The sequence below is a fragment of the Phocoena sinus genome, chromosome 15 (assembly GCF_008692025.1).
Source record: "Phocoena sinus isolate mPhoSin1 chromosome 15, mPhoSin1.pri, whole genome shotgun sequence".
In the NCBI taxonomy this organism is placed as follows: domain Eukaryota; kingdom Metazoa; phylum Chordata; class Mammalia; order Artiodactyla; family Phocoenidae; genus Phocoena; species Phocoena sinus.
This window is the reverse complement of record NC_045777.1, coordinates 14363284-14386839: the sequence shown is the minus strand read 5'-3', so window position 1 is coordinate 14386839 and position 23556 is coordinate 14363284. Positions and strand designations below refer to the sequence as shown.

Below are 23556 nucleotides of genomic sequence, written 5' to 3'. Positions count from 1 at the left end.
AGCTTGTATCACTGAATATATCTGTAGGTAAGTTTATTGTGGGTAGAGATTAAAAGAGATATAAATGAAGGTGTCAGAATAAGACCTTTTTTTATGAGACAGTAAAATTATAATAACAAGGAAAGTGGTGAGGTTGACATAGGCTGCTGGTTTTAACACCTGGTCTGTATCAGCCCTCTGCTAGGTACTTGCCATCCATCATGTCATCAGTCCTCAAAACAGCCCATATTGTAGGTCTTGTCCAACAAATATTTATTACACGATCATGTTGTGTACTAGGACTTTTCTAGATGCTTAGAACAGCAATGGATAAGACAGGTATGGTCCCTGCCCTTGTGGAGCTTACATTCTAGTAACAGAGATACCAATAAACAAACAAATGAATAGGATAACTTGGGGGTAGGTATGGTGTAAAGGAAATAAGTGGGGTGATAAGAGGGAGAGTGACTGTGAAGGGCAGATGTTACTTTAGACAGGATGGTCAGGGATGGTCTCTCTGAGGACGTGGCCTTGGAGCCGAGACCTGAGGGTAAGGACACAGAGATCTCAGGCAAGAGCAGTTGGCAGAGAGAAAGCAGATGCAAAGGTCCTGGGGTGCAAATGAGTCGTGTGGTTGAGGAACTCTAAGGGGCCAATGGGACTGGAGGGGAGCCCACGAGGGGATAGAGGTATGAGCTGACATCAGGAAGGTAGGCAGGGGCTGTCGTGTGTAGGCCAAGTCAAGCCATCAGACTAGAGTCTAATTATATGGGCAGTTTTGCAGCAGGAGAAACCTGCAGTGAGGACATCAAGTGGTCAAGCTCAGAGCAAGCACTGGGATCTGCTTCCAGCCCTTCAGAACCAGCAGGTGGAAGTCCAGTCCCAGTGCAAAGGCCTCTAAGCCCCAGGAGGCCTGGCTGTGACCTGGCGAGGGCACTGGGCAGGGCTAGGAAGCAGGACATGCCCTGAGCACTCTGGTCTCTCCTGCAGCAGGCCGCCTGTGGGGGGGGGGGGATGGTACGAGCAGGGGTTGGGGGAGGGAGCAGCTGTCACACAAAGTCCTTTTTGAACAGAAACCGCGGCCAGCTGCCCAAGGCTGGGCCAGGAGCCAGACTGGCCTCCCGGCATGCTCAGCGGTCCTGCAGCCAGGCCCACTGAGAGCCGGTCTTTGTCCACCACTCCCTGAGCTTGGAGAAGCCTTTGGGGTGCAGGTCAGGCTCAGGGTGAGGCGAGGTTCATATCATCTCGATAAATGGCATCATTTCCACTGAGTTGCTCAGGGCAAGAACCTCCCCTTTTCCATAATATCTAATCATAATAAACAACTATGTCTGGCTATGTTCTAAGTTCTCCACATGTATTAATTCACTTAATAAATGTAACAACTCTATGAGACGGGCACCATTATTATGCCCATTTTACAGATTAGGAAATGGAGGCACACAGCTCAGAGGTGAAAGATTGACTCCAACCCAGATGGTCTGGGTCCACCACCCATGCTTTCTACCATTGCACTGCATGGCCTCCTCAAGGCCATGGCTAACATGCCACTTCCTCCCAGAAGCCTTCCCTGATACATCCCCAGTAGGAGGCAATAGTGAGAATAGTGAGAAGAGTCAGACAGATGCAAGTTCAAAGCCCAGCTCTGTTACCTATGAGCTGTGTTCCCTAGCATGAGTCACTTAACCTCTCTGGTCCTCAGGATTCCTAAGATGGAGACAAAAACAGTACTTTTGTTCATCCATCTTTTTGTTCCTTTTGAAGTCTGTACCTTTGTATGTGTCATTTATTGAAAAAAATGAACAAAATAAAAACACATTTCACATAAAAAGAGTAGCTATGTAGAGAAGCTGGATGTGCCCCCCGGTCCCCCTTCAGTGTGGCCTTGGTGTGGGGTCCATAGCGTGATGGTTCCGCTCTCGGGACTCTGAAGGCCTTTTGTCCCAGCGCAGGGAGTGCGGGCAGCAGACGGCCTTCACTGTCAGCCCCTGAGGGACCGGCTCAGACCGGAAGTTGTCCTGCCCGAGGTTATACCACTCCTGGGGCGGAGTCTCCCCACCTCTCCTGCTTCCTTCCCTCCCTTTCACAGGGCACAGCCTAATGCCCGCTCACTGATCCCCGCCTCAGAGTCAGCCTCCTGGAAGCTGAACCCGCAATCACCATGGAGTGAATGTTTCAAGAGAACACACAGGGAGCTCTTGGCTCCTATTAGCGGTGTATCCCTTCATTTACTCTCTTCTTTAATTACTCCCAACAACCCCATAGAGTAAGAACTTCAAGCCCATTCATAGCTGAGAAAACTGGTGCCCAGAGGAGTTAAGGAACCTGCCTAAAGGGCCCAGCAAGGAGTAGGATAGCTCGGATTTGAATCCAGGTACTCAGATCCCAAGCTTGGGTTCCCGTAACACTATTTGAAACTGATAATTAAAACTGAATTTTATAACGCCATTTGCAGCAACATGGATGGACCTAGAGATTATCATGCTAAGTGAAGGAAGTCAGAAAGAGAAGGACGAATATCGTATGATATCACTTATATTTGGAATCTAAAATATGACACACAAGGAACTTATTTACAAAACAGAAACAGACTCACAGACATAGAGAACAGACTTGCTGCCAAGGGGGAGAGGGGTGGTGGAGGGATGGATTTGGGAGGTTAGGATTAGAAGATGCAAATTATTATATAGAGAATGGATAAACAACAAGGTCCTACTGTATAGCATAGGGAACTATATTCAATATCCAGTAATAAACCATAATGGAAAGAATTTGAAAATGAATGTGCATATATATAAAACAATCAATTTGCTGTACAGCAGAAACTAACACAGCATTGTAAATCAACTTTACTTCAATAAAATAAATTTTTTTAAAAACTGAATTTTCCTTTCTTTTTTTTGAATTTTATTTATTTTTATACAGCAGGTTCTTATTAGTTACCTATTTTATACATATTAGTGTATATATGTCAATCCCAATCTCCCAGTTCATCCCACCACTCCCACCCTCCCACCCCACTCTACCCCCTTGGTGTCCAAACATTTGTTCTCTACGTCTGTGTCTCTGTTTCTGCCATGCAAACACAAAACCGAATTTTAAAAAGTAAGCAATTTAAGAAGTAATTTCAGGTTTCCTTTACCTTAATTTCCCATTTGACCCTTAATTGGCTGTGGCCTCTCATACCTCGACTTACATGGAGAAATTTAGGGGGGTGGGGTGGGGCCCAGCTTCATGAGCTGTGGGTTCAAATCCCAGCTCTGCCTTCTGGCTGCACAAAAGTAGGCAACTTGTTTAGCCTCGAGTTGCCTCCATTTCCTCATCTTGGAAATGAGGACAGCAACAATATCTACTTCAACTGTGTCTTTGAAGATTAACAGAGTCAGTATTTGCAAAGTGCTTCCTGAGGTGCCTGGCACTTGGGAAGTTCTCAAGACTGAGCCGTTAGGAGGCTGGACTCTGAAATCAGATGGACTGGAGTTCGAACCCCACCCCTTAAGCAGAGGGCAACTGTATGACCTTAAGAGAATTGCTTCATTTTTCCAGGCCTCGGTTTTTCTACCTGGAAAATGGGTATAAAAATACTCCCGGGACTTCCCTGGTGGCGCAGTGGTTAAGAGTCCGCCTGCCAGTGCAGGGGACACGGGTTCGAGCCCTGGTCCGGGAAGATCCCACATGCTGCAGAGCAACTAAGCCTGTGTGCCACAACTACTGAGCCTGTGCTCTAGAGCCCATGAGCCACAACTACTGAGCCCACGCACCTAGATCCCGTGCTCCGCAACAAGAGAAGCCACCGCGATGAGAAGCCCGTGCACCGCAACAAAGAGTAGCCCCCGCTCGCTGCAACTAGAGAAAGCCTGCGTGCAGCAACGAAGACCCAACACGGCCAAAAATAAAAAATAAATAAAAAAATAAATATTCCCCAACCCTGGGAGCCAGTGTGAGGATTCAATGAGATAATATGTTATGACACATGTTGGACACTGAAGCTGCACTTCCTCTGAGCAGGGCTGGCTGTGCTGAGACTGCGTGCCTCCGGAAATCCTGCTCTGTCAGTGCCTCACTCGCCTCAGTCTAGTCCCGGCTCTGCCCCTGTGCTCACAGAGCCCTCTAGAATAACATTAATAGTAACACCAAGTAATTCATATTCACAGCACCTAACATAGCGGTCAAGAGCATAGGCTCTAGAGCCAAACTACCTGGATTCTTATCCTGAGTACATAGCTGTGTGGCTTCAGGCAAGTTACTTTACCTCCCTGTCCTCAGTTTCCTAATCTATAGAATGGGGATAACGATGGCATCTATCTCATAGGCTCGCTGGGAAGTTTAAGTGAGATATGTGCAAAACACGTTGAACAGTGCCTGGTGCAGGGTGAGCCTGCTAGGGTGTTACTCCTCTGTGCTCACAGGACCCTCTGGTCATACCAGTCGTAGGTACTAGCGTAATGCTCACTGCAAGCTCCTTGAGATTCTACATCGTACCTTTTTTCTCTCTTTCTGGGCAGCGCCAGGCACAGCAGGGAGCTGTGAGGTGTCAACTACGATGACCCTCATGTGGCAGATGGGGATCTGTGGTACCCGCGGGGCCCGTGTAATCTGCTGCCTCTGCTCTTGCACCTGCGGCTGCCCCGGGACCGGCACTCACCTCCCCAGGCTGCAGCCTGCCTGCTGCTCTTACCTCACAGCCTTTGGCCATGGCGAAGCCCCCTCCCAGGAGAAGGATGATGTTCCAGGGCACCGTGTCCTGAGCCTTCTTCCATGTCAACAAGGGCTCTGTCTCTGTGTTGGGAGCTGGGCAGAGGGAAGACACTTAGCCTGGGAGGGGACACCCTTCCCCTCCGGGCAGGGAGGGGACCCAACACACATTCAGGACAGTCAGCGGGAGGAGGAGATACCGGCCCCAGCAGCCCCATCTTGGTGGGGACACTCAGGGGTCTCCAGGAAGCCACAATCTGGCTCCAGCGTCTGATTTGGGGCGTCTGCTCTACTCAGAACGCAGCTTGAGAATCTTCTGGAACTGGGCAGTCCACACGCAGAACATCCTTTACATCTCGTGACAAGCCCCTCTGGGTAAGTACTACTTCCACTCTGATTTGCAAGAGAAAAGGCCCTCTTTGTAACTGAAGGTGTACGGGGGTGGGCGGGGGGGAAGAGGAAGGAAACGCAGGAGGATAGAAACCAAGGGAATGTTTGGTCCGCGGAAGTACAGGATGATTTGTATTTCTTCAAAAGCAGCCACATCTGCAGTTAGTTAGAACAAGTGGGTCGGCAAACGTCTTCTACAGCGAGTTTGGAGAGTGACTAACTCGGGCTTTGCAGGCCTCTGTTGCAGCAAGGCTGCCACGGTAGCATGAAGGCGCCACAGACAAAACGGACACACGTGGGGTGTGCCCAGCGTTTCCATGCAATTCTATTTACAGAGGTGGTTGCAGCCCGATTTGGCCCTCGGGCTATAGTTTTGCCATCCCTGCATTGAGAGCATCCCCTGGACCCTGTGTGCCCTTGAAACGTGACCTTGCCTCTAAGCCCCCCATATCCTCAGCCAATACCCGACACGATAATAGTGCCTGGGGGTTCTCGTGGGGCACTGATGAAGCAGCGAGGGAGCTGTGAGTGGAGGGACGTTTCTGTTGAGTTTGCAGCCGTATCCCAGTGTCCCTGACTGACACCCGGAAGTCACTTCCATAAGTACTTGTCGAATAATACATTCAACTCACACAGCCCAGTGCCTGGTGCCGAATAAGCACTCCTGAACTGGCACTCTTCCACCGCGGGCTGCCAGCGGCCTCTCTGGAGGAGGATGGGTCTGGCCCATTCACAGCAGTTCGCCCTCTGTCAGGACAGTTCCTGGTTTAGTACCATTGATATTTTGTTTCCCCTTTTCAGTGTTTTTTCAAAATTGTACACCGCGGGTTTTCTAAAATAAAAGTTAATAATTGGATAATAAAGACAATCAAAGCTACTTAATAAAGGCCCTCCCCTAGATAATTTGCAGCCCTTGGGTGTTACCCAGGCGGTTCTGACGTCACACACCGCCAGGGGATTCTTGGGCCAGCACAATGTATGATTTAAGCCCAGAACTAGAAGAGGCAGCTGAGATGTCAGGAGGCCCAGCCCTCTGCCTTCAGGCAATAAATAGCATTTCATTAAAGAGGACAGCCAGGTCTGAAAAGTAAAGTGACTCACCTTTTCAGGGTCGGACAGGGGAGGCAGAAGGCCCTGAGATGAGTTTTAACATAATGCAGGTGAAGTGAGTTAAGTGGTGAGTGCCTATAAGGACTGCTCACCATATGGTAATGGCAATAACATTAGCTGTTATTGCCTTTATTATTTTCCATCCAACCCCATGCCCTTGCCACTATTTTCTCATAAGTACAGCCTCTAACTGTCTAAATTTCTCACTTCCACGTTATGCCAGCTGCCTTCTAGAGCAGGAGCTGAAAGCACAGGCTTGAGGTTGAACTAGAAAGAATTCACTCTGGCTCTGCCGTTCGGCTATGTGACTTGGGCCAGTGGCTCTGCCTCTCTGCAGGCTCAGTGTCCTTATCTGCAAAAGGGAGCAGCAGCACCTTCTCAGAGACCAATGGGAAGACGACACGGGCCCATGTATGAAAAGGGCTCAGCCCAGGATGTGGCCCAGAGCAAGTCATCGGTCATTTATTTAACAGGTGTATATTGGGGACCTACCATGTGTCAAGCACTCTTCTAGACACTGTGGATATGGGAGTGGTCAAAACAGAGAAAACCCCGCCCACTGGAAACTTATATTCCAATGAGTGAGGCAGGTGATAAATCAATAAATGTATAATGTTGGGACACTGTATGTGCTATGAAGAAAAAGAAAATACAGGAAAGGGACAGAGTGACAAGGAGGGGTGCTTTTATAGATGGTGTAGTCAGAGAAGGCTTCTCTGGAGATATCTGGAGGAAGAGCTTTTTGGGCAAAGAGGAAATGGAAGCTGTCATCATCCACATGGTGGTCATCTTCCTCCTCCTCCTCAACGACACCCTCCACCTCCTCTTCCTCCTCCTCACCGTCCACATCACCATCCACATCATCGTCATCATCATCATCAGCATCGTCGTCAACCACAAGCACAGTGCCTGGCACATAGTAGGCCCAGCATCAATACTTGCTGAGCGACCATAAAGGGAGCTGCAAGTGCAACTCAGATCCATAGAAGAATGGAAGACAGTGGGTAAGATAAGAAAATCAAGATTGGCTTGGATGTCTGGGTTCCACCCCCTGTCTCTTTTTAACTAGCTGTGTGACCTTGATCAAGTCACTTTCTCTCCATGGAAACTGACTGACCACTCTCTAAGGCCGCCTGTAAGACATGGGTGTTGAGTACTAGAAAGCATCATTTCGGCCAAGTCTGCACGGGCCCACTAGTTGCCGAAGGATGGGCAGTGCGGGTGGAATTCCCTCTCCCCACCCACTGGGCAACACTGAAAACTCCAGTTTAAAGAACCCTCAGCGGAGGCAGGATGCTACACTCTATGGGCCGGATCCAACCTAGAGATGTGTTTTAACACTACTGGATGGGCCCAACGTAGTATTCGTTTTCCAGTGTTAGCTGCCAAAGTTTTAAAATCAGGGAGATTTCATAAAATTCCAGGTTCTTTGCTTCTCTTAAAAAAATCAGCAAATCTGGCAAAAACTAGTCGTGCTTTCCTACACGGGGACAGTCAGGGGAGACTGAGTAACAGCTGCCCCCTTTATTTGGACGTTGGCTTGGCTGTTTTCCACAGATCCCACCAGGCTCTGACACTGAAGGTCTTGCCAATTACCATCACCCTCTGCTGCTGTTTTCCCTGTAATACAGAAACTGTCCTGTTCCAAAAATGTGAAAGGAGAGATGGACAGGGAGGGCCAAGTTTCACCAAACACATTCTCCTGCATCCAATCAGCGGCACACAAAAATGTTATGCGGCGTTTGAGTTTGGACATGTCCTAGAGAACTGCTAAAGCCAGGGGTGAAAAGTGACTAAGGGCCCCACTCACTTCCTAACTGGGAAAGCAAGGCCCAGAGGGTACAGGAACTTTCTCAACGTCACCCAGCAAATTCGTAACAGAGCTGGGATTCCGCACGTGTATGCCATAGTGCCCTCCCCACAGTCCCAGCAGAGAGGAAGCTCTGGGCCTTATGAGCCCACCCACAGGTGACAGAACCATGGCTGGGCACCTGATCTAGAGCAGCCAGGCCACAGGCTGGCCAGGAAACTATGAGGCCACGAGGTGACACAGTAGGAAGTGATCTGCTTTTACAAGAACAAGCTGGACCAAGCAGTTTCTGACTCAGAAGCATCAGTAGGAAGTAGAGAGACAACTCGGTGAAGAGAAGTGATAACTGAAGATGCGAGAGCGGACAGAGAGAGAGGGCCAGGTGATATGGAGGCCGTGAGCGGGCTGAGTTCTGAGGCAGCAGAACGTGTGAGGAAATAGGTACTGTGAGGGGGCAGTGGCTGGAGGGAGCAGACACACCCGGAGACGGAGCAAAGCCTTTAAGAGAGTAGCTGCTACGAGGAAGCAGAAGGTGTGTGGGACTCGATGCTTCGAGAGACAGAAACAGGAGGCAGGAAGTAGCCGGAGCAGTGGGATTAGGTACTGTGAGGGAAAGGGCGCTACCCCACAAGGGAACAGAAGTTACAATGAAGCGGGAACTCGGATGAAGCAGAAGCCACCGAGATGCCACAACTCAGAAGCAGTAGCAACTCCGAACAGACCAAGAAATGATACCGAGAGTGGATGGTGAGGAAAGCTGGCTGGCCACAAGACAGAGAAGCAGAGAGGAAGAGAATAACTGAATCCCGTTCAGTGGCAGAGCCTCAGGGGCCACAGCCTAAGCCTCCTCGAGGTCCAGCTCTGCTACAGTCTGTGCGCCCCTGGGAAATCGGCTCCCTACTGGTCCGTACGCCGCACTGCACACACACAAAACCCCACTCCTCCTGGAAACCGGAGCTGTCCCGTGTAACACGCTATTCTTTTCCAACAATAGAAGATAGTGGGATCACGACCTCCTAGTTCCTGACTCCTGGTCCAGAGCTCATCCCACTGCCCCAGATGGAGATGGGCCAGTCACGGCCTCTGTCACAGGTGGCAGGCGTTGGCACCTTCTTCGGCAGACACCGGCTGGAATGGCCGGTGGGGTCACAGATTGGTGATCTGAAGGCCAGCCTACAGGCGGGTTGGTTGTGGAGGGCTCAGTGATTCCCTGAGGCTGAATTTGAATGCCTATAGCCAGTTTTGCCTCAGTTCCCCCACCACTTGCTATCCATTTAAACCCAGCTTGAGGTTTTCATCTCCGGGCCCTTAGGCAACTGACTTGCAACTCCTGCTTTGGGCCCAGAGTTTTTCTGGGCAAAGTCGAGGCTACTGTATAGGTACTTATATGACTAAAGAAAATATTAATAGATGTCCGCAAACCTCTTATTGAAGAAATGAAAAACATTTTATTTGTGGACACAAATTTGAATTTCATGCCACGTTCACGAGTCATGAAATATTTTTCTTTTGATTATTTTCAACCATTTTAAGAATGTGAAAGCCATTATTCTTAGCTCACAGGCTGTATAAGCACAGCCAGCCAGCTGGATTTGGCCCATGGACTATAATTGCTAATCCCTGACCTGGACTGTCACCTCTGGCAGACATGGTAAATGCTCAGACAGGGAAAGCACCACGTGACTAGTACAATAGGGCTGTCAGTCCCAGGAGGGCCCCACCTTCAGGCCACTGATGACCACGCTCCAGGCCACCGACACCCCAGCCTTGCCCACCTTACCTTTAAAGTCAAACCACCACTTGAGAGATGGCTTTTGGGACGGGAAGAAGAACAAGACGGTGACAATGGACACGCCAGTGACAGCATCAGAAATAAACCTACAATGACAAGGCCCCAAAGCATGTGACCCTGGGCATCTCAGCAGGCCAAGGTTTGGCAGATTTGCAAATGAGGATTTGTCGAAGGGAATTAGGCCCACCGTGAAGGGAACATTGTTGGAGGCCACCGGATTCTGTTCTGCACTGCAGTCAGCAGGGATGCAACCACCCATGGATGCAGAAGCTCTTTATCCACTGCTCCCTGGGGCATTTAGACTCTGCTTGAGCCAAACAAATGTTTATCCTCCCATTTCAAGGACCCTAGGAAGAGGGACTTGATCAAAGAGGGGAGAATCTGAGAGCCACAGAAGGTTGGGGTCTATGGTACCCCCATGCATCACCATAACCGGGGCTCCTGTAACAGTCCTGTATGTATTTGTTCAGCTCCTGCTTGCATTCCTCCTGGGATGGGCAGCTTAGTACATGGAGATGCAGCCCATTCACACCAGCAGAGCTCAGATGGAGCCCACCTCATAGCCCCTCAAAACCTCACTATCACCTTCCAAGGATCCACAACATGTCCTACGGAGACATTAAGCCCACAGAAGTCTCAGAAACAGCCCTTGAGGGCAGGCATCTTCCATTTCAGATGAGGAATCTGAGGCTCAAAGAGCAACAGCAACTTGCTCAGGGCCAGACCATAGTCTGTAGAGGAGATGGCCTTGAACTCAGATATATCTGGCTCCAAGTTCAATGAGGCACAGAGCCAAGTGCCAACAAAAGGGCTTTCAGCCCACATATTTGGGAATAAGAGTATTCAAACAGCCAAGAAACTGGAAAAGATGGCCAATATCACTGTAATAGAGAAATACAGATCAAAACACATGCTAACAGACAGGCAAAACGTGAAGAGGGTGATAATATCTAATGAGGATGTTGAGAAACACATGCTGGCAATACATTTCAAAACTTTACATGTGAATACCCCTTAATCCAGTTGTTGTACCTCTAGGAATTTATCCTCAGGAAATAATTGGGCTCTTGTACACAGATTATGTACTGGGACGTTCATTATTGATAAGATTAGAAAAAAATGGAGGATTTTTAGTAGGGACATGTTTAAATACATTGTGTATTACAATATATATAATGAAATACCCCTCAGCTGTTCAAAAAAAGGATAAAAGATATTATCAATTGTTACATTTGACATGGAAATACAACCAAGTTACCTTGTAAATTAAAAAAAAAAGCAAGTTTTTATCTGCAGTATTGGACACGATCCAAAAAGGATCTAATTGGTTAAATAAATTAAGATGGGCCCATTCTATAGACTACAATGCACTGTTTAAAAAGAATGAAGTGGGTCAGAAATAGCAGGTTGTCTATGATCTCATTATTGTATTTTCCAATTTTTTGTTATATGTATGTGTGTATATATTAATATGGGTTGTGTGTGTGTATCTGAAATGTTATACACCAAACTGTTAATTGTGATAATCTCTGGGGAATGAGGGAAAACTAACTTTTACTTTTTCAATTTAGCATTGTTTGAGGTTTTTATAATGAGCATAATTTTGTAACTAAACAACAAAGAAAAAAGCAGATCACAAATACTATGTTTCATGTATATGTATAACTAAATCACTTTGCTGTACACCTGAAACTATCACAACATCGTTAATCAACGCTACTCCAATATACAATAAAAAGTTAAAAACAACAACAAATACTATGTTTACTGTAATCACATTTCTGTTGAAAAAATTCTTGTGTTTGCTAGGCTTCTTTTTAGTGAGTTTGCATGTGTTTTAAAATTAGTTGTATTGAGGTATAATTAACATGCCATAAAATGCACCCATTTTAAGGATACAGTTCAATGAGTTCTGACTAATGTATACGGTCCTGTAACCACCAATGTGATCAAGACGTAGAACAGTTCCCAGACAGGCATTTTTTAAGTCAGAAAAAAGACATACATCAGAACTGCAAACTGAGGTTCCAAGTGATTTTCACTATTGTTGGAATGGTTTATAACACCAGATTTCATTTGAAAAAAACCCCAAAGTACCTACATTTTGGAAAAATAAAAGAATGGTAATAAGAGCCACTTCTTTTGGCTCCATGATATTATATTGTTTCTTCCTCATAAGAACCCTCATGAAATTGGAACGTGTATCCCCCATTTTACCAGGGGTGGGGGGAGTCTGAGGCTCAGAGGGTGAAGTGTGTAGGGCTGCTCTATCCAGTATGGTCACCATGAGCCACATGTGTCTAGTGGACACTTGAAATGTGACAAGACTAAATGTGGCAAGTGTAAAACACACATCAGATTTTGAAGATTTAGTGTAGAAAAAAGAATGTAAAATAGCTCAACAATAATTTATTGTATGGATTACATATTGAAATGATATAGTGTTAAATAAAATACATTATTCAAATTAATTTCATCTGTTTGTTTTTTTTTTTTACTTTTTTATGTGACTACTAAAAAATTTAAAATCCCATTTGTGGTTCACATAACATCTCTATTGGATGGTGCCGATCAAAATCATCAGAGCTCGCCAAATCCAGAGGACGTATCTTCCATCTAATCGTGTTCTAACTAGATCACACCAGAATTTGACACATTTCCCACTCACTCCTTCCTTAAACACTCCTCTCTCTTGGCCTGTGCTAGTCCGTTGCTCCAGTGTTTCCCCCTACCTCGCTGACTGCTTCTTCTCCATTTTCTCTAATGGATTCATTCTCTACCCAGCTCCTAAACGTTGGGGTTCCTCAGTCTTCTCTACGCTCCTATATGCTTTCCCTGGCTGAGCCCATCAATTTCTAGGGATTTAAATTGGAAATTTATATGGTGACCCCCAGATTTATATCTGCAACCTGACTCCTCTGAGCTTCAGGCTTGCGCATCCAATTACCCTTTGCAGTATTTGAAAAGCAATTTAGACTTGACACGTCTAAAACAACTCCAAAATGGAACTGTTGATAAGCCACCTCCAACCCCCTAAAGAAATGTTATTCTCCAACTACCCACCTATGCAGGTAACTCCTTTCCCTCATGCCCCCAAATCCCACCCAGTAGCAAGTCCTATCATTTCCAACTTTGAAATATATCTTGTCTGCTCCATCTCCATTGCCCCCACTCTCATTCAAGCCATCGAAGCTTTCATCCCCAACCAGGGTTCAGTAAACATCTCCTACAAAGGGCACACAATACGAAAACAGCCACAGACAATACGTAAATGAATAGGTGTGGCTGTGTTCCAATAAAATTTTATTTGTAGATACTGAAATTTGAATTTCATATAATATTCATGTGCCACAAAATGTTTCCCCTAGCCACTTAAAAACATTAAAAAAAATTCAAAAACAAGCGGCAGACCAGATTTGGTCCATGAGCCTTGGTTTGACGACCGCTGGGGTCATCGAGGTGGTGCTATAGCTCCTAACTGTCCTCTCCACCTATATTTTGCCCCCACTATCCATTCCCTAATAAATACAGCTAACATGTGATTGAGCTCTTTCTAGGTGCCAGTCTAATCACTTGACATGTATTAACTCACTGCTCCTTAGAACAATTCAACGAGAATTGGACTGTTTACAATACCATTTTACAGATGAGAACGCTGAGGCACAGAGAGATTAAGTACCTTAAAACCCTCCAATAGCTTGCTACTGATCTCCCATTAAAAAAACAAAACAAAACAAGACCAAAACTCTTAGCATGTCCAACAAGACCCTTCATGGTCTGGTCCTCACCTGCCCTTCCAGTCACATGTCTGCCAATTTTCCTCCCTCCCACCAGGCCTTGGTTACAATGGGCTTCTTTCAGTTCTTCAAATGTTGATTTCCACCTCAGGCTTTTAGTAGATATTCCCAGTGTGTCTCTAATTTTTACTCTTCCTAAACTTTGGTTCTTTCCAGAGCTAACCAAAGTCAATGCCCCCTACTCCATTCTTTGAGAGTATAACCCTCTCACTCCTTCTTTCATAGCACTCATTACAATTTGCAGTTATTTTGTTGTCTATTTGTTTTTATCTCTGTCCCCAGCTGCTGGCATAATGTTTAACATAAAATAGGTGCTCAATAAAAGTGCTTTGAGTGAATGAATGACGTGCTCAGGGTTGCACAGTTTGTAAGTGGCGGAGCTGGCATTCGAACCCAGTTCTGTCTGATTCCAAAGGCAAAGGTCTTAACACAGGAGACGCTAAATGTTTTATCATCCAAACCTAAACTCTTTTGAGGGCAAAAGAAGGAACTGTTAATAATTACATGGGATGAGAGGTGGAAACATAGCCCAGTTCTCCCCAGCTACACTGCCTCCTCAGCTCCGGCGGCCCAGCCCCGAGTCTTCCCTGTTGGACTCCATCCCATGGGTCCCCAGAGTCTCACCCAGGGGTGAAGAGGCTGGCCCAGCCAGGGATGAACTTCGGGTCCCGGGAGAAGAGGAGGATGGCGAATATGCAGAAAAGGATGAACACGGCCTGTTCGGCAAACCTGTGGCACAGAGATGCAGACACCATTGTGACCGTGGGCTGTGGCTGGACCACAGCACAGGAAGTCCTCAGGCAGGGGCCCACTGGGTGTGACTGGGCCAGGCCCTACCTCTGAAAGCTGGAAGTAGTTCACTCCCCAGGTGGTCCTGAGAGTAAGGGGAGTGGTGTCCCAGGTGTAAGTGATTCCTTTCCTGGGGCTCCCATGCTGCCCTAGGATCCTTCCTGAGCATAAGGCACCCTTCCCCACAAACCATTCATATCACTCCCGCTGGGAATTTCCCATAGTCCTAGGGACAATCCAGAGAGAGAAAGAAGTGAAACAGAGACAGAGTCAGAAAAGCAGAGAGAAAGGAAACTGACAGAAACAGAGAGGTAGGCAAAGAGAGAGGAACAGTCATACATACAGAGGGGGACAGACACAGAGAGGGACAGACATGGAGAGAGCGGTAGATGGAGGCAGAAAGAGAGAATCCCTAAATGTTGCAGCAAATATCTACCCAATGTGCCCATTTCACAGATCAGGGAGCAGGGCCCAGAGAGGGTTAGTGCCTTGCCCAAGGCTACACAAAAAATTAGTGGCAGAGTCAGACCTTGTGTGAAGGCCTGCTAACTCTTAGTTATTTTCACTACGTGAGAAATATGCGCGAAACAAGCTTCTGGAAGCCACCCAAGGCAGCATCCGGTATTCCATGAACCAGGAAGGAAAGTGCGCATTAGGCGGGAAGGTGACAGGTTCCCCCTCCAAGTTCAACCTGAGAGGCTTACTGGGCCTCAGGGTACCTACTACCCCAGCGACAGGGCAAGAGCTGACTGTGTAAGTCATCTCCCTACCCTCCATCTCTAGGCTCCCAGGCCGTTGGTCCTGAAATCCCCTTGGTACTCAGTCTCCAAGGGGGTCAGGGATTAAGTCAAGAGGTAGCTGTCTTGAAAGTCTAGTACCTGGCTCTCTCCCCACCCTGAAAACCCCTGTGCCACGTACTTGATGGGCCCCAGGTTCTGGAATTCCTCCTGAATCATGGCTCGAGCCCTATTTTCTGCGTCACTTCTGATCTCAGATTTCTTCTTCCTCCAGCCCCTGAAACAGAAAGTGGGGAGGTTAGGAGTGGCCACTGCAGTCTAACTAGCGTCTCATCTACCCCACCACCATCTGGCCAGGTCTCACTATCTCTGTTTTGGAGACTCTGCAACAGCCTGCTGAGTGGTCGGCCTGCCTCTATGTTCCCTTTCTAAAATCTGTTCTGCCCACCTATAGCCTGGATAGTCTTCTAAAAATGCAAATCTGATCATATGGCTCCCAGGCTTAAAATCCTTTACGGGGGTCAAACAGACTCATGAATAAACAGATAAACCAAGGAAATAAAATAGAAAGTCCAGAAATAGACAAAACTATAAATGGGGATTCAATCTATGATAAAGTTGGTATCCCAGCTTGGTGTAGAAAAGATGATCTATTCAGTCATTGATGTTAGACATACAGATCAATGGAATCAAATTGAGAGGCCAGAAATAAACCCACATATCTATGGTCAATTGATTTCTGATAAGGGTACCAACACCATTCAATGGGGAAAGAACAGTCTTTCATCAAATGGTGTTAAGACAACTGGATAGCCACATGCAAAAAGATGAGCGTGGACCCCCTACCTCATACCACATACAAAATTTAACTCAAAATGGACCAAAGACCTAAATAGAAGAAGAGCTAGACCTGTAACATTTTTTCGAAGAAAACATAAGGGTAAATTTTCATGGCTTCAGATTAGGCAAATACTTCTTAGACATGATACGAAAAGCACAAGCAACCAAAAATAGATAAACTGACTTCATTAAAATTAAAAACGTTTGTGTGTCAGTAAATGGTATCAGGACAGCTGGATGGCCTTCTAGAACAACAAAAAAAAGTTGGATCCAAACCTGTACCCCAAGGTTGGATCCTTACACTGCACCCTAAGGATAAGCTCCAAATAGATAAAAAATTTAAACATAAAAAATATTAAAATACTAGAAGAAAACATGGGATTATTCTTTTATAATTCCTATAATGGAAAGACCTTTCTAACTGTAATTGAAAATTCAGAAGACACATAAGACAAGATTGATAAGTTCATCTCCATAAAATGTTTCTAAACAATTCTGCATGGAAGAAAGCACTATAGGCAAAGTAAAAAATCAGGAAAAAATATTTGCAACTCATACTCAAAACGAGCACTAATCTTTCAATATAGAAAGAGTACCCGAAATCAATAAAACCAAGACCAACGATCAATTTTTTAAATGTACAAAAGATATAAACACACAGTTTAACAATTCACAGGAAAGGAAATACCAGGGTCTCCCATGAATATATGAAAAGTTTTCACATTGCTCCTCAATATGAAAGGTTTCTCAAAATTACTTCTAAAATAAACGCAAATTATTTTTCTCTTATCAGATTGGCAAAAATCCACTTTGCTGCATGGAAACAGACACTCTCATACATTGTAAATGGGGGAACAAATTAGTGCAATTCCTATGGAGAACGACTGGACAATATCTATTAAAATAAAGTGTTTATTCTCTGACCCAGAAATCCCTCCTATGGGGCTTCCCTGGTGGCGCAGTGGTTGAGAATCCGCCTGCCAATGCAGGGGACACGGGTTTGAGCCCTGGCCCGGGAAGATCCCACAAGCCGCGGAGCAGCTAAGCCCGTGCGCCACAACTACTGAGCCTGCGCTCTAGAGCCCGTGAGCCACAACTACTGAACCCGTGTGCCACAACTACTGAAGCTCACACACCTAGAGCCCGTGCTCCGCAACAAGAGAAGCCACCCCAATGAGAAGCCCACGCACCGCAACGAAGAGTAGCCCCCACTCACCACAACTAGAGAAAGCCCGCGCTCAGCAACAAAGACCCAATGCAGCCAAAAATAAATAAATAAATTAATTAAAAAAAAAAAAAAGAAATCCCTCCTATGGAAATCTACCTTACAAAAATACCTGTTACTACACAAAATGGTATCTGTCAGGGAGATCAGTCACCAGAAAATATATAGTATCTGCTTGTATTTGCTTATGGAAACTCTGGAAGATTACCCGAGAAACCAATAAAAGTGGATACCTGTTTGGGAGGGATGTATTGGGTGACTGGGTAATCGAAGGCATGGTTGGGAAGAATTCTCACTGCATACCTCTTTGTATTGTTTTTGATTTTTGAACCGTGTGTATGTGTTGCTTATCCAAATTTAAAAAATAAATGCTTTTTAAAAAACTCACAACGGTTCTTTTTTGTGAAGATCCATGTCCCACAAGGCCCTCAGTGATCTAACCCAGGGTTTCTCAGTCTTGGAGCTCTTGACAATATTGGGGCAGGATCATTCTTTGTTGTGAGGTGGGATAATTCTTTGGTGTAGGGGGTTGACTTGTATGTTGTAGAATGTTTCGCAGCACCTCTGGCCTCTACCCCACGGACCCCAGGAGTGCTTCCTTGGCTGTGACAAGCAAAATGTCTCCAGACGTTGCCAAAAGTCCCTGGGTCGGGGTGAGGTGGGGGGAGGTAAAATCATGCCCAGTTGATCATTTTGCCTCATCGCCCACAAATCTCCCTCACACCCTGAACTCAGTCCCTTTAACCTTTTTTCATTTGCAGAAGACCCCTTGCTACCTCTGGCCTGGGGGCCTTTGCACTCATTGCTCTATCTGCCCGGAATGCTCTTCATCACCCCTATCTCCTTCTCCCCTTTACTGAGTTAATCTATTCACTCTTCCTATTCCTGCTCCGAACGCACTTTCCCAAGGAAGCTCTCCTGCCCTCCCAGTAAGGTGAGAGCCCTCTAGCGTGCACCCTCAGATCTCACCATCCATTCCCCTCCCAGCACTAATCATGACTGGTATTTCTGCTTTGATTAGTTGTTCACCGTCTGTCTCCCCCGACCTAGACTGCAAGCTCCCCAAGGGCAGGAGCGCCTCAGCCTTGCCCAGGGGCTGCATCCTCAGCACCTGTGTGACAGCATCAGGCACGTAGCAGATGCTCGGTGGATACTTGCTGAAGGAAGGTGGTGTCGTGGGATTGGCCGGAACCTTTCCCGCTGCCCACCCAGAAACACCTCTGTCACTGGGCTTCCCTCCACTTGCATTTCCTTCATCACAGCCTCCTCCGAGACCAAGTATTGCAGATGTCCAAGGAACAGGCAGACAGGAGAAAGGGGCTCTGTTTCAGGCTCAGCACTGGGCAGTTTTCGCACTCTCCCTCATTTAGACTTTATTTTAGCTGTAGCTCATTATTATCCCCCAACTAAAAGTGAAGAAATTAAAGAAGTAAAGGCTCAGGGAGGTGACAGAGTCGCTCAAGGTCATGCAGAACCATGATGTGAACTCTGGTTTACATGAGTCCAATGTCTGGGCTTGCTCCTCTCGGCTAAGCTGGGCTTTGAACCCTGAGTTTCTGCTCCGAGGGATCAAGGAACACCACGATCAGAGCCTTTCTATTCTCAAGGTGTTTTCACATCTCTTTGATCCAGAGTAGCTCTTACTGGTCCCATTTTACAGATAAGAAAAACTAGGGCCCAGAGAGGTGAGGGGACTGAGTCAGAGAATGACTTTATGACATGTCTGCTACCCCAGCCCTGAGATGCAGCTCCTACTTTAGTATTCCCCAAACTCCAGGCATTCATAACCTACTTTCACAAACGTTCGTATAGCCACATACCACAGGGCTCGTGTTTCCTTAACATTTTCCTCCAACTAGACTCAGCATTTTAATTAAAGAAATGTAGTTAAATGGAAAACTTTCTATCGCTCCCGTACGTAGAAAACAAGAATCACTTGTCATACATAGAAAGTACCCACAGGGCTTCCCTGGTGGCGCAGTGGTTGAGAGTCCACCTGCCGATGCAGGGGACACGGGTTCGTGCCCCGGTCCGGGAAGATCCCACATGCCGCGGAGCGGCTGGGCCCGTGAGCCATGGCCGCTGAGCCTGCGCATCCGGAGCCTGTGCTCCGCAGCAGGAGAGGCCACAACGGTGAGAGGCCCGTGTACCGCAAAAAAAAAAAAAAAAAAAAAAAAAAAAAAAAAAGAGTACCCACAAAAATAAAGACATGAAAGCAAGGCAAAATGGCTAGATACCACTGCTGGCTTTAGTCTCTGGGCCTGAGGCTTGCTCTTTCTTTTTTAAAAGGCTAATTTGGAAAGGTTAGAGAGTTAAAGTTTTTCCTCACCCTACTGAAACTTTCTCCCCAGCATAAGCAGATCGATTCTACATGAGTCGATAAAGGAATATTTTTCTCACTGTCTGAGTCAATGTTATTTGATACCTTGTCCTCATGACCCCCCAGACTCTCTCCTGTACTGAGGCCCTGTGAAATGGGAAACGCTACACATCTGCTCCTCTGATATGAGTGCGTACCTTACTTAAGTAACAACACTGTTAGTAATTATTGATGGTGAGCGACATTCACTGAGGGCCTGGGCTTAGCAGGCGAGTTCCCACAGCACCTGTAATCCCCACATCCCTGGGAGGCGAGGAGGACTACAGGCGCCACATCTGACATGAAACTGTAACGACGTAGGACAGCCACTCGCTACTGAGCACGGTTCACCCGCCGCAAAGCTCAGGTGAAACACCAGGGTACCTCAGGGTTATCCCTCCATACAGGAAGGAGATCCAGAGCCAGCCCACCAACAGGAACATCAGCATAAGAGGGAAGGCGAAGACGAACCAGGAGCCGAAATTCACCACGTCGCACTGTGGGAAGAAACTGGAGAAAAGAGGGAGGTGAGAGCCCGCCGAGGTCAGCCACGCCGATGGATGCACATATACTTACAGACGAAAACTAAAGGAAGTATGCTAAATATTAACAGTGGGATTGAACGTCGTTCAAATGTTTTTTTCTGTATTTTCTGAGTGTTCTATAATGTGTCTATATCATGCATGATCAGAATAAACTCATAAAATGTATTTGGGGAGCAAAGGCCAAGGAGAACATTCAGGACAGCCATTTCCCTGTCTCCCCAGGTTCCCCGATGGGGATTCAGAACCCCATGTTAACCCCATATTCCTTTCAAATACCCTCTTTCCTGAGCAGAAGGTCCTAGCTTGTGCCATTAAATGTTGTATATGATTTGCATGTAGTTTGCGTGCACTCTACTCAAAAGCCTTCACGTTTGATACTTTTACTTACAGCTCCAGCATTTTCCCCCTAATTTCTTTTCAAGTTGGAACAAAGGCTTGCTCACATCAGAGCAGACAGGCAGCCTAAAAACCCTCTGATAGCAAATGCCCTCCCATTCTCCCCAACCCCCAACTCAGGACCAGCCCCTGAGGGCCCCAGAGTCCACGTCTTTCCTGTCCAGCCCTGGGGATATGCTCCAGCAAGAACTAATACCCAATACTCTGCTTTGTCCTCCCAGTCAACTGCCCCTTTGCTGGCACTTCCCGCTAAGGGAGGAGACTAAAGGGTCAGCCCAGATCATCCCTACATCTGAAGCAGGGCCATCTCGGCTTCTGGTTTTCCAGTCTCACAGCCAAGTCTTGCTCAAAGAATGGAGACAAAAAGACACCGAAGGTTTGCAGTGGGCTGAAATCAATTGGGGGAATACCGCTACCTCCTGAATCAGAATCTCTGCAACCAAGATCCAAGCATATTTTTTTCACCTTCCCTGGAGACTCTAAAATGCACCCATGGCTGAGAATCACTGTTTTTCATCATACTCTTAAAATCAAAGGATTTGCGAACCTGAGAATATGGTGCAGGGTTAAGGTTTTAAAATTGGTTCATGAGGTAAGACATGGGTGTACTTAAGTTTTCTCATGAAAATAACTTTGACTACCCTCAAGTATAGTACTGATTTATGTACACCAAGCCCACTCTCAGGAAGACCAACTGAACCAGCTTTCCCTCCATTATCCCAGTAAGTCCTTGATTCTTTGGTTGAATACCAGATAAAGAAGCTGGCCAGCACATGTGGCCATGTTGAATATCAAAGAGTTTTGTTGCTGTTTGTTTGTCAAATACTTACAATCATAGATTAAATACATCTCCACTGCAATGAAATCTTAGAAACCCCACCTCTCAGAATCCTGGAATCTGAAAATACTTAGAATCTTGAAGGATTCTAAGGATTTTTTAAATCTTCAGACTAAGAGGTTTGCAATAATGGAATCAACGGCAAGCCACCTTGTCGAATCCTTCTCTGATTCTCATGCCCTGACAGATGGCCACCCAGCCTCTGCTTGAACAGTTTCAGCGATGGGGAGATTTCACTTCTTGGCAGAATCCACTCCACTGCTGGCCCATGTGGCTGGTTGCAAAGCTTCTCACGGCACATCACAGCCACACACCAACACCTCCCACCGGGGTTGGTTTTAGAAGCGGATGTCATATCGTGTCACCCCTCGGCTCTCAGCTCTCCTCTGACTCCCCATCTCACTTTTAGGAAGAGCCGCGTCCTTACAATTGTTGCCTTAGTCTGGCCTCTTCTTACCTTATCCCCTTCTGAACCCCAGCCTGGCTGGGCTTTGTGCTGTTCCCCAGGACAGTCCCACCTTTGTACAAGCTATTCCCTCTGTCTGGGTTGCTCTTCCCTCCTGTGTCCACAGAGTTCACCCCCTCACTTCTAGGTCTCTGCTCAAATGTCACTGTATCAGAGAGATCACACATCCATGACCAACCTACATAAACCAGCACCACTCTGTCACCTCTACTCCATTATCCTGCTTCATTTCGTAACTCGTCACACTAACATATTATATATTCTTTTGCTTTTTCCTGTATTGCTTATTTCTCCCACCAGAATGGAAGTGCCCCAGAGTAAGGACTTTGCTGGGGTTTGTGCACTGCTGGGTCCCCGGAGCCTGGCCAATAGAAGACATTCAACAGACACCCCTGAATGTTGGATGAAGGAGGAGGAGAAGAATAGAAGGAACAGAAACCCCAGTGCTGGGGAGTGGGTGGGGCGCTGGCTTTTACCTCTTGAGCTGGCCAAGCAGGATGAGGTTGGGGGCCGTGCCTGTGAGGGTGGCGGTGCCCCCGATGCTGGCCGAGTAGGGGATGGAGATGAGGAAGCCCTTCCAGATGTTCCTGCGATATTCCTCCTCCTTCTTAGAGTTAGCCTGGAGATCCATTGGAGCCTCTGCCTCCTCAGGACAGTCTTTGCTTTAAATAAATCCAAAGAGAAGCCATTCAGAAGACACAGAATTCCTGGCCTTATGGGGAAACACACTGCCCAGGACGGGAGAGCTAAGTGAACTTTCCAGAAGGCAATTGGCACAGGCTCCAAAAACCTCTAAAAATGTGCAACCCTTCAGCTTAAGTGTTCTACTCTAAGAAGTTGTCCTAAAGTAATAATTGGAATTAAATATAATTTAAACGGAAAACAAACTAAATATCCATCAAAAAGCGATTTGGCTAAAAAAGATGATCCTCTTTCTGGATGGAATACCAACGCAGCTATTAAAAATGGTGATGTAGATGGGTGTTTATTAAAATGGAAGATGTCCATTATATAAAGTGAAAAGGTAGGAAACAGCACTACTTAGTTTTTTATTTTAAAAATATGCACATATTTCATGAATATATGAATATTAATAAAAGTCTAGAATGGTATACACAAAGTTGTTTTGGTGCCTGTCTTGGGGACGGAATTATGGATTTTTTCCCTCTTTTAGTTTTTATTCATACTATCTGGGTTATTTTCCTGGTATAGTTGAGGAGTTTGGGGAAAAAATAAAATTAAGAATTGTTAATTATATGGTTAAAAGATAATGATGTTGACACAAATTTATTGAGGTGAAAAGATGTCCACTACACTCCATTAAGTGAGATGATGCATTATAAAGGGGCATATGTAGCATGATGAATTTTTTTAAATAAAGAAATGCACTTATGTATATAGAGAGATATCAAGAAACAGTCTAGAATCGTATTTACTTAACTGTTCTAATCTATCTTTGGGAGTGAGATACTGAGAACATTTTTCTTTTCGTTTAAGAGGTTTTTCTCTTTTTACTTGTGCAATTATAAAATGTTTATAAGCGAATAAAACTAAGAATTGTCCCTGCGTAACAAATCAATTTCTTTTAAAGAATAAAAGTTCAAATATCTTCAGGCCTTAATTACTAACATGAGGGGCCCCTTCTCCAGAGGGCAGTGGGGATGTGATCTGGGTCTGAAAGGAAGACAACGGCTGGAAGCAGCTGGAGACAGATGCCTTGGCCTGACTTTTCAGGGTGAGAGGCCTGGTCAGGAATCTGTGGCCTCCCTCAGACCTGGGGCCCCAACC

The 23556-nt window shown here is 46.2% G+C and overlaps 1 protein-coding gene across 1 annotated transcript in view; it reads right to left on the bottom strand.

The window, feature by feature from the left end:
- Positions 1-23556, bottom strand: part of SLC13A3 (solute carrier family 13 member 3) — a 76226-nt gene that overhangs the window by 9550 nt on the left and 43120 nt on the right. Inside the window, 6 exon segments of the mRNA XM_032604551.1 lie at positions 4658-4770; positions 9765-9862; positions 14198-14302; positions 15281-15376; positions 19908-20033; positions 22245-22430. Coding sequence (XP_032460442.1) covers positions 4658-4770; positions 9765-9862; positions 14198-14302; positions 15281-15376; positions 19908-20033; positions 22245-22430 — 724 coding nt within the window.